Genomic DNA, 12147 nt, shown 5'->3' on the forward strand with positions numbered 1-12147 from the left:
GGGCACCATTATGCAGATGATCCAAAATACGGTAGCTTGTTCAAAAGCGTATTTTATGAGATTTTACGATCACTTCCTGTGATGAAATGGCGCATTTTGTTGCTAATGAACTAAGCTTTCCAGAAGGAGTGTACATTTTGTTGGCCAGTCTCAGCCAAATTCGTACTAGTCTTTGAACACTGATGTATTGGACGGAGGAGAATAAAATTACAAACTTTGCATGGATAATGGAACTGTGTATCAAAATTTCAAAATTTTTATTTACGATGGCAAAAGTAGGTCTAAATCAAGAATTTTTCTGTTTCCTGGTCACATCGATAATTTGTATTTAATTGCAAGCACAAAACAAGTATTGCTAGGATATTACTGGCCCCGCTTGTCCGGCTAAGTTGCAGGCAGTAATTGGGCATTTTTGGAATGTTTTCTTTTATTCGTCAGACTCGGCTGCGACCATCATTGAACACTTTGAAGTGCCTGAATTGCAACTCCTGTGTCCTTCCTCAATGCTTATAGTTAAACTCCTAAACGTCCGCCTGGAACTAAACTGGGACTGGAAGTTGATGAGAGTGGATTGGGGTTTAACGAGTTTTGGACTTTTTTTGTCAAATACAGAGGACTAAATTCCACCACCTCTATGGGTCAAAGAAGTTCCCGTCACTTAAATAATTTTTCCCACACTTCTTTCCCAGCACCGGCCCTAGGAAAAGTGAATACTGAATGATAATAAGGTTGCAAGAGGGCGCTGTGGCTAGTAAAAAGCAGAACTTTGTGTCACTATAGATGGCGCTATTTATTTGCAAGTGCCTTCCCTGTCGAGTTCGGGCGGCCTATTCTTGACACGGATTTCTTGTTCTCGCGCTCGAACAGCGGAAACACGACTTAAGAACACTGTTCTCGGAACAGGATCACACACCACCTCCGCGTCAGGGTTTTACAGGAACACACGGAAAGAGTCGTGAGATTTTGTTTTTTGAACAGCTGCAAAAAGTAGAGAGATGGCTTCCAAAGCCATAGACCATGTAGACAATGGGGAGTTTTGCAAAATTAACATTAATTATTTTCCGAAACACAGAAATGAATGTTCCTGTTCACATAGAAAAAGAATTCAGCCCAACCAAACCTTAACTCTCGAATAACGTGCATAGACGCCGCCATGTTGCACGTAATAAACCGGTTGTTTGTTCCCGGCGTTCGAGCGGCCGACCCACGAACAACAAATCGAGCTGTTCGTGAACTACGGGAACAAGCCGCCCCAACTCAGTCAGTATGTCTAATAGAGGGCGCTATTTATTTTATCAAAAGAGAGCGTTATTTATTTTGTCAATAGAGGGCGCTGTGCTACTGTAAGTTGGAAAGTCGTCGTACAGAATTTGGTATTTATGAACATTTTTTTTTCATATTCCAGCCCCATAAATGAGTTTGCCTCCGTACCCTGGGCCCCACACTCTTTTGCAGTAAAGTGTGGTCGGACGTCGGCCAAATTCATTTTTGAGAACTGTTCACGAGGTTTAGGCCAAGGCTACATACTACATAGGCCTAACGTGATCTAGGCCTAGCCCCACAAATACTGAAATACTGTAGTGGCTCTCTTTTACAATCTGTCGCCACCACAGCCCTACTTCATGGCATGTCTTAAATGCCTTAAATCTAAACTGCAGGATTGTCACAAACTTTGAATCCTAATGTGTTCCGAAATTAGAGTGACTCGACAATTTTACTTACACCGGTGTTTTCCTCAGAGTTTAGACTTTCATTCGAGAACCCAAAGCTTTCCATAATCATAAATTTTACGATGTAGGCCCATAGCACTTTGAAAAACCCGGCCTGTAGTATTACATGCCACATGCTCTGTATGAATACTGAATACCTAGAAACCCTGAATTTTTTCAGACAAGTCTCATGGGTCCGTGCACAAGGGCGTCAAGTGTTGTCCGTATAATAATGGTACTCTTTCCTTTCTGATTTTTTGTCTGACATGTCCAGTTTGAAAACAATTTAACATAGCATAGGCCTAAGCCACACATCACAGGTCTAGGCCCAATAGCGTCCGTGCTCATCACTTACTGCGAAAACCAATCGGACCAGACAATAGCTGGTGATATTAGGGACCTGGTGACTATGCAGTCACGCACATTACCTTCTTAACATCAAGGAACATTCGCTGGGTGACACGTTTTCTGCTGCCCCTCATTACCTATATATTTGGAGGAAAATTTCGCTGCTCAGTTTGTACGCATCTCAATGAAAAGAAGCTAAAAATGCACAAGGTCATGTTCCCAGTGTGCTAGTGTGCATTGGGAATCTAACTCATGGCCGATTCTTTGGGGCTGTACGCTCATGCAGCTGCAGGTCACGCCACAAGTCATGCCTGAGTTTTCAAACTACAACTGGCAGTAATGCACATTGATTTTAAAAATCACCACAGGGGCTGACATATGGCTTCCCATGGTAACATCAAAAGTCAGCTGCAGCAAGTAAATTTGGTTGTGGCTTAATAAATGTAAAAAATGAAGGAAGTGTAGAAAAAAAATGGGTAAAGGAGAAAAAGACATGAATTCCCCGATTCAAACAGGACCATGGATGTTCATAACGGGGACAAATAATTCACACAGTTTCAATAAAATATTGTTGTGGATCTGAACCATTGTAACTGTTCTCTTCAAATATGGTAGCAAGTTCAACAGGTTTTGTTCAAAACTGAAAATATGTTAGCAAAGTTGTTAATTGGAAGGTCAGTCACTCCATATTTAGGACTAGGTGACTAGCATCTCTACTGTTGGGTACTGTAAACCAATGTTGCAGGTATTCATAGTTCATAGCATTTGTGAAAATCAAGAATAAACCTCAGTCAGTGATCAACTGAGAGCCCAATCCACTTGACCCGTTTGGTTGCCACAATCAGAGTAATCCTCATACCATTGGCAATACATGTATTTGGCATGTGAATTTTTTGACATTCATGACATTAGTGCCCAAACGTGAAGGCAGGGGCTATCCATCAACTAGTTATTTCATGAATAATAGATATAAATTGTAATATTTCAAATCTTGGTCCTTTCTGCTTATTCATTTGGGTTGTTTCAATGATCAGGAACTTTCTTGACTGGACTCAGTTCCGATATGGCTATCAAGGCAGCTATTTTCGATGTGGGTGGAGTTCTTTTCAAGAGTCCAATCAACTTTTTGACGCAACTTGCTGAGAAACATGGCTTACCACCGTAAGTTTACTTTGGATTTTTGTTGTTGGCATTCAGTAATAAAATGATGTTGGACACTCGTAAGCCAGTAGGCCTGCCAACCTTGATGCACTTTCCATCCAAACTATAAGTGGGATTTTCATCATTGTACTTTGTATTGTTGTGTCCTTGCTTTTGTTACTGTTCTGATACTGTGTAGCATGTGACTATCAATGACTAGCATGTGACTATCAATGACTAGCATGTGACTATCAATGGCATTTTGTTTGACTGTGATGGCAGGACTTTTGCTGTGAATGTTCTGAGGAAAGGTGCTCCAGATAATGCATTCTGCAGGGCTGAGAAGGGAGATCTGTCTCTCTCGCAGGTACACTGGTATACATATCTATTCTTGTAGTATTGAGGTGTAATTGAGCTATATAGATCACAGAATGACTTTGGAAAGATTCTAAAAGGAACTTTCCCTTGGATTATAATTGCCTGTCTGATTCATGAGTAGTTGTTGGGGGAGTTGTGTGTCTTGTAAAGCAGAAGTAATTATGTGATCTAACAGAGCAGAGTGGAATATTACCTTGTTGTAATTTCTCTATCATTTGTACTTGTGGCAGAATGTAAATTGTTTATAGTCTTCACCACCATTGGTATTATTTCCTTCCAGCTTGTTACAGAACTACAGAATGACTTTGAGCTGTCAGCCCAAGAGAGCAATGTGGAACTACCACAGACATTCAGTATCAAGGAGATGGTCCTGGGTTTACTCAAACAGCAACCTCATAGAGAAATGATCAACGCTGTTATCAACTTAAAGAATCACGGTGAGTATACAGTAGACTCGTGGTGAGTACACAGTAGACTCATGGTGAGTATACAGTAGACTATCGACTGGCATTGAACATCTCACTTCAACCCTCCCTCCATTTTGTCATTTTGGCATGAATCATTTCTGAATCCTTCAAAATCATTTACTGTGAAAAGTGCCTCTCCTTACCTGTTTTTGTTTTCTCTATAGGCTTGAAAACATGCATCCTGACCAACAACTTCATCTATGATCTGCCGTCTGAGGCTGAAGAAGACAACCCAAACTTCTTTGTGATATCAGGGTTGATGTTTGATGAGGTGATTGAGTCTTGTCGGATTGGCCTGAGGAAACCTGACTTGGAGATTTACAGCATGGCTTGCAAGAGGCTTGGGGTGTCTCCTCAAGAAGTGAGAGTCATTTCTAAACTGTAAAGAGCCTCCAATGAGGTATAGCTCAATAATAAGGAAAAGATGAACTTTATCAGAATGAAATGTGCATATACTTGAGAAAGAACATTGAAATGGTAGCTGTCGTTGCACTGACATCTTTGACTCAATTCTGGTCTGGAAAATGGCAGGCAGCATGTGCAGTAACATAGAAAAGACTGGTCAGCGTTTGCCCAAGGAAAAAGAGAAAGAAAATTGATGATCATGGAATAGCAGTGTGCTTCACACAGCTGATAAAATTCATTTCCAGCTCCAAGCTTAATACAGCATATCTACCAAGTACATTATTTATAATACAGGATTATTTTGTTCTCTGCTTTAAAATTTACTTCTGACAGACCATCTTCATCGATGACCTTAAAGGCAATCTGAAGAATGCCCAGAAGCTTGGAATCAATACTATCCTGTTTAAGGACTTGGAATCAGCTCTAGCAAAGATTCAGGAACTCACCGGTATCGATGTGAGTACTAGTCCTTTGCTCTCTTTACCTCGCTTGGCTACTTTGAACAAAGTAGGTTTTTACAATCAACACAATCCACAATCTGTTACATAATAGCATCAACTGGCTTAGTCCTTACTGACAAGTAAAATTTTGGATTTCTGGCCAATTCTATTCTGTACGCTGGTTCAGACACCTTTCTTTCCGTTGTAAATACGACAAACACAGTTGAAAGTCCAGTCATTTGTTTTCATTTGTTGTCAGATTTAAAGAGGTGCTTGTTTGAATTTGCCCACCTCTCTTCTGTGTAATATTTCTTCCCAGGTCTTTCAACCAGCTGTACCCATCTCAGCCGATCCCGACAAATTAACACACAGTTATGTCACAACAACGGTAACTAAACTTGAAAAAAAGTTGATTTAGATCACATGGTGACAAAATATCGGTAATATTTGGATTACTTATTAACTCCTTTGGTGTTTGCCATGAGATATCCTAAACTCTCCAAGTCTGTGTTGTAAAATGTTGTTATACTCTACTTAAAATAGTCAAGCCCCAGGTAATGTCATTGAGACTGAACTTTCTTCAAAATCAGATGATGTACATGTACAGGTAGTTCTGAATGATTCTCTTCTTTGCACATTTTCCAGTAAAAAACGTTTAGGCCTGTGTTTTTTTTACTTCAGAAAAGAACCTTATATTCTGTGTTCACATTATAAGTTGTGGCCGTCAATGTAAGTAGTAATATAAGGCATTTATTTTCAAATACTACAGGATGGTGTAAAGCTGCACTATGTTGAGATGGGAGAAGGACCAGCAGTCATTCTGTGTCATGGTTTCCCTGAATCTTGGTATTCCTGGAGGAAACAGGTGCGTACAACACACTTATGCTTCAATGACACCTGTGGCTGACAAATGTGAAGAAATTCCAACTGCTGTCATGTTTGTCTTTGTTGTAGATTCCTGCTTTGGTCTTAGCTGGCTATCGAGTCATTGTTCCTGATCAGAGAGGCTACGGTCTTTCCTCAGCCCCACAGGGTAAAAACAATGTTTCCTGTCAATGTTTCTCCTTTCCAAATTGTACTTCAGGGCACTATATTTTGCCATGTTTTTTGAAAAATGTTACCAAATACATAGCAGGGACGTGTGCCTCAAGATACATGTTATTTTTGCAAGTGATAGGGCAGCCCACATTTTGTTGTTTTTCATGAAGATAAAGTATCTGTTAAAATGATAGACTATTTATTTGGTTGGCTTTCAGATATCAAAGACTACACTCAGGAATGTTTGAGTGCGGTAAGATGTCAGATTTTTGACCTTGCCTTGGTTCTTACCTGCATGTTTGTCCAGATTTGGTTTGGTGTAACACTCCCAAGTGTGGTTAGTTTGAAATTCTTCATTCACATTAACATTAAACTCGTGAAAACTGCACAAAATGTGCACCAAGTTGAAACCGTTTGGAAGTAATTGATGGTGCACTTGTTTTTGTTTCTGCAGGATCTGATAGCACTTCTTGATTCTTTGGTAAGTGCCACTACGAGTGATTTGTAATGTCTATGCGCTATATCCACTCTAATGCTGGTTTTGCAATTGTGAAATTGTCAATTTTACTTCAAATATTTGGTTGTTTTCAAGTGTGAATTCCTTTCCGGAATTTGAGAAATGAAGGTGTGTTTTTCCTCTGTTTGTGTGTTTCTTAGAGCATACGTAGAGCTGTCTTTGTTGGTCATGATTGGGGCGGTGCCGTCGTGTGGAAGATTGCTCTAAGGTATCCAGAGCGCACAAGGTAAAAATACTGATGGTTGAAATATTAACATATCCCATGGCTTAGTATTGATGGATTTTAATGTTCCAAGTACTTTCAAAAACATTCCCTCTGCTCTAGATGTTTATTCAAATCCTGTAAATGGTATTCAAACCTTGAAAACAACTATAATGTGATATAATGAACTCTTTTGTCGATTGTTATTTTTCATTTTGGTGCCACTTCAGTGAGTCTTTTAATTTGTTGCCATCTTATGTTTTTTATCATGTTCATGGCATTCATTGGCTGAATTCTTTGTTTTGTCCAGAGGTGTGGTTGGTGTGAATACTGCTTATTTTCCACCCAACCCTAAGTCCAACCCACTGCAGAGAATGTACCAGAAGCCAGGAGTGTTTGATTACCAGCTCTACTTCCAGACACCAGTGAGAACAATTTCTGCCTCGCCGATTTGTTTGGATGCAAGAAAAGTCACAGAAATGAAGATCTATGCCAGAGTGTGTTCAGTGGTTTTGTGTCTTGGACCTGATAACAGATGAGGTAGTCTCAAAGGAGTGGCATAAACCAAATTAATCTTGTTTTGCTTCTATGTAGGGTGTTGCTGAAGCTGAACTGGAGAAAGACCTGGAGAAAACGTTTAAATTCTTTTTCCGAGCTCCAGGGAAGCAGGTAAAAGCATGTTTTCTTCTCACTTTGAATGTACCAAGTTTCTTTTCATATGTCTCACGTTCTTTACTGTTCTGTGGCAGTTTCTGAGTCAGCATGCTTATGCATTAAGCAACATTGCCACGTCTGGGTCTTGTTAAACCAGTCATCAACATCTTAACTGTCCCACGTTCTTGGACGAGACGTTTCCCTATGTAACCTACATTTTGAATTTGGAAGACAGTCATCAGAATCCTAGGACGTGGCTGCTTCTTGGGTTCTTATTCATTGTGATCATTTCTACATCTTCTTGTTATCAGAGTTTAGATTTAATGGGTCTGAAGTGTACCAACTCAACTGAGCGGTGTAGTTCCGTGTTTGTTGCTGAGAAAGCATTGGCCATGTACGTCTTATTGACTTACGGATGTTTAAATATGTATTGTGTAATAGTGTTGTGATTTTCCATGTGTTTTTTTATTGAGGAAACCATATTTGTTTGTAGGACCATTATCCAGGGTCAGAGAAGATTGGTGTCCATAACGTCAGAGAAAGAGGTTAGTCTTTTTGAAACTCCAAGACAATATTCATTGGAGACTATTGATGAAGTTTGATTCAGAATGTGTATCTGAAACATATAGCCACAGGTAACAATTGTTGACTGCGGTGTAGGGATCCATGGTGTTTTGTAAACCCAAGGGGTAAATGGCACTTGAGGTGAAGCCAAGGGTGCCATTTGTGGCAAAATTTCAAAACAAAAATTTTGTTAACCCGGACGGGAATGTTTTTCTGAAAGCTGACTCCAAGAATTCCGGCATTGCTTGACCACGAAGGCCACCTGCCAAACCGCAAATTCTTGACAAGATTGAAGAGCAAACAAGAAGATACAATGGCATGAGCGTTTTAAATAAAGAGCAGTGACGATCGCAGCTGAAGCAGTGATCAGAGTTTACTCATGTTTCACTAGCAAAGTAGTACCACTGCAGCTATCCACCCTCGTACCCAAGGTCACTCAATTACAATGCTGTAGATGCCACATCTACTGTGGGAAAGATCTTTCCTAGCTTTGCACCAATGAGGCCTGGGTTCGAGTCCCGGCCTGGCCCGGGTTTTAAGTGCATTTGGTTTCCAGTTCATACTCGCTCTCCCAGGTTTTCTCCAGGTACTCCGGTTTCCTCCTGCCTCTAAAACTGGACCTTCTTCCTGATTCAGTAGGGACCCCATTGGAAATAAGTTTCAAAACTTTCATGGGCTATCCCTGGTATTACTTAATTTTGATGGAAATACCAAATAAATCCAATCCAATCACTGTGATCCATCATTTTTGTGGCCTGGCAACATCGACAGTGCGCAAGATGTGTGAATGATACATGCCCACTTATAACATGTCACACGATCAGTTTGCGACCAATAAAAATTCACCGTCTGTGACCGTGTTATAACAATGCATTGTGTTGAGTTGGGCTCATAAGCTGTGATGTTTGATGTGAACAATGCTCTCCTAGGTGGTATGCTTGTTGGTGTTCCTGATAATCTTCCAAGACCCTCCATGCTGACGGAGAAAGATCTAGCCTATTACGTCAAGCAATACAAGACATCAGGATTCAGGTAACTTAAATTCACTCCAAAGGAATAAAAAATTTGCTTTCCTTCATATTAACGTTCATGAACAATGGGACTGTTGTTGCACAGTTTACTTGATGTGCACCTTACCCCTCAACCTCTACATTGTGGATGTGCATTGCATGAGACAGCATTGATGCAAATTATGAAAGTGCATGACATAACCCAAAATGTCCAAAGGTTGGGTCAAAAGTTAATAATTTGCCTGTGTCATGAGGAGCTTACCTTTGATTTTATTCAGAATTCAAAGAAGTTGTCAATTTATTCTATACATTAAATCTACTAATCTAATTTCAAGCTAACATATTATGATAAAAGAGTTGAAGGTTAATTTTGACTGAGAAACTGGGCAATTATGTCTGAAATTTGGAATCAACTTCTGACATCAGATTGCTCTTTTCTCCCAGGGGTCCCTTGAACTGGTATCGGAATGTTGAAGAAAATTGGAAAGATTCCCTGAAAGATGTGGGTCGCAAGGTAAACTCACAGTGTGTGATGTTTCCAAACAAAAATTCCCCGTCATTTTTTTTTTTTTTAGTGCAGTTGTGTTGCGCTGTTGCAGATTTGATGTGAAATTGTCTCCTGTTCAAAATCGACAGAATCATAGGATATAGCAAGCTCTGGTTTCTTAGCAGTTTTGAGTAAGTATGGCTGAGAAAAATCATTGTAATTGAAGTTGAGAATAAACTTTTAGAGATTGACCATAAGTTTTATTTTCTCATGGTGTAGATACATGCTCCAGCTCTGATGGTGACTGCGGAGAAAGATCGAGTCCTGACTCCAGCAAGTAGTAAATATATGGAGCCTTGGGTAAGTAGCCATACCAACAGGCTTAACCCTAACACTCCTCAGTCCTCCAACAGGTGAAGGATTGAGGAGGGTTAGGGTTAATATCTGTGATTCACAACATTGTTCCGACCTCTTTTGCTATATTCGGTCAAGTCAGTATTTGCTTATCCAGTTTCCAAGATACGTGTTGAACACTGAACTTGTTGTGGATGTGTTACTACCAATTTGTGGAAATTTTTCAGGTGCCTAATCTGTCTCGCCTCCATCTTGAGAATTGTGGCCACTGGACTCAAATGGAAAGGTAAGATTTGCCCCCGTCGCAGAAATCTAATACTCCACACGTCACGTCATGTTCTAACAACATTCAGTCCTTTTTCCTGAGGTTACAAACCAACATTTATAATACTAATAAAACTATTCTTATGTCTCTCCTTTGCTCTGTCCTGTAATCAACAATTATACAAGTTGAACAGATATAATTTGACCCTGGTTTTGAATTAATATGTTGTTACAGCTTGTTGGATAGCATCTAGTAAGTTCCATCCCGTGGACAGAAGTTGATCAAACGAGCGGGAACCATAGAACATAATTTTAATAATAGGTGGTGTCAACAGAGATTTGTGGGCAGACTGTTGGTTTTTAGCTAGTTGGCATTCCTAAACTAAACTAAACTTTCAAGACAAACAACTTGAGTGCATCATGTGTTCCTTGGTTATATTCCTGGCAGTATTTCCCAGCCAACAGGTTACTAGCAAGACCTGTCTATGCTCAGCAATCACTTAGTGCATTAACTGATATATCCACATGGGAGCATTGGTTCTAATAAACCTAGACTGACTTATGATGTGTTGTATTCCATGAATTGAATTATTGAACCTGTGGCAAGATTGTATCCATTTTGTATAGTGTGTACCATTGACCAGTATTTGTGTAGGAGCAAATGGGACCATAAAATTATACCAGAAATTGTGCCAAATGACCTCATCCGTCTGATATCCACCTTGAGAGGATCAGTTTATGCATAGAACCAATAGTCTGGCTCCATGGAAACAATGTGCGTATATCTTGATTGATTTCAGAGCCAGGGAGTTCAATGAAGGTCTCATCAAGTGGCTCAATGACATCCATAAGAAGGCCAAGATCCATGTGGAATCTAGACTGTAATTCTACTGAGCAGTTCACTGGCTCCATGGCAACTTTGATTCCATGGCAACCGTGCATCTCAAGATTTGAGTAATTGTTTGCAAACAGTAGCCATAGAGGTAGGAGCACAATGTCTGTTGAATTTCATACCAATGCTACTTTGGGTAACTGTTTTTCTTTTGCCAAATGAGTGAATTACTGAAATGTAATCAGTGTAAATGAACTCTGTTCTGTTAGTTTGGAGTAAGAAGCAAAATTGAAACCATCTTTAATTATGAGAAAAAGCAAGACTGCGTAGCACTTATCATGAGACTTGGGGAAAATAAAAGGTAAAGGAGTGCTCACCAGTATCTTTCTTGTGGTTCTGTTTTGCTTTTTATATTCCTTCAAGTTTTATTATAAGGTCTTGTTTCTCCTTCGCTTCTCTTGATTGGGCTACTTAGTGAAGGGAAATGAAGTAAGAATTATACTGACAGTATTTTCAATTCAAAGATTTGTTTTATGAAGATTTTTTTATACATTTCGAGATTATGTAAAAATGTACAAATATGTTTGATATGATTTGAATATCTATTTTTGATGTTAATTGTATACTAAGCTTAATATAAAACAAATTCTAAATGTATTCTTAAGGAATTTAGAGACAGGGAGTAGTCATTACTGACAGAAAGAGATATGCACAAATGTCATCCTTCAAGAATTAATACAAGAGAATAGATGTAAGTCTAATCTCTGAGGCACCTGCTGATTATATCATGACTTTGAGGAGAGGTTTCATTACGTAGCTGCCAGTATTGTTGTTAGTTTTGTTTGATTATGACACAGATTTCCTCAGCTAGAAGTTTACCGGAGTCACTTCAGATGGAAACTTTGTTGAAGTTTTTGATTGAAATGTAAAACATTCTGATTTAGGTGGACTGATAAATGGAGCCTAGATCATTGAAGTGGTGTCCTTGGTTGGATTTGAACCTTGGTCATAAAAGTAGATGAGTAGAGAAGTATCAAGATCTCTAGCGATCTGTCGTTGAGAATAACATGGAGATTTGGTGTAAAGCATGTGATAACTGAAACATAGTAAAGGGTCGAATTTATGAGAAATAGTCAAAGAAAAGTCAAAAATCTGGTATATGGTACATATACATGCAATACGGACTATCAGTTACAAAGTCTTAAGGAAGTACACTTGGCTTGAGTTTTCCTCATGATGCCCAATAAAATCTACATTGATATTGTTGCAGATCAACCAAGTATCAATTTTTAATCTTTATGTCTATGTAAAGTGATGTGAGTGAACTTTTTGGTAAAC

The 12147-nt window shown here is 39.3% G+C and overlaps 1 protein-coding gene across 1 annotated transcript; it reads left to right on the forward strand.

Moving 5' to 3' along the window:
* Positions 1–838: 838 nt before the first annotated feature.
* On the forward strand, positions 839–12084 carry LOC110985936 (bifunctional epoxide hydrolase 2-like). The gene is made up of 20 exons (XM_087131240.1): positions 839–955; positions 3092–3218; positions 3480–3564; positions 3856–4012; positions 4207–4403; positions 4781–4903; positions 5207–5275; positions 5657–5752; positions 5842–5920; positions 6144–6178; positions 6380–6406; positions 6583–6668; positions 6955–7069; positions 7239–7313; positions 7792–7843; positions 8792–8894; positions 9317–9386; positions 9639–9719; positions 9941–9999; positions 10778–12084. The coding sequence occupies exons 2-20, from the start codon at positions 3121–3123 to the stop codon at positions 10860–10862; spliced, it is 1692 nt and encodes a 563-aa protein (XP_086987366.1). The 5' UTR covers positions 839–955; positions 3092–3120; the 3' UTR covers positions 10863–12084.
* The last annotated feature ends 63 nt before the right edge of the window (positions 12085–12147 follow it).

Source organism: Acanthaster planci, linkage group LG02 (genome assembly GCF_054643075.1).
Source record: "Acanthaster planci isolate LZ-2023a linkage group LG02, COTS_SCS, whole genome shotgun sequence".
NCBI lineage: Eukaryota > Metazoa > Echinodermata > Asteroidea > Valvatida > Acanthasteridae > Acanthaster > Acanthaster planci.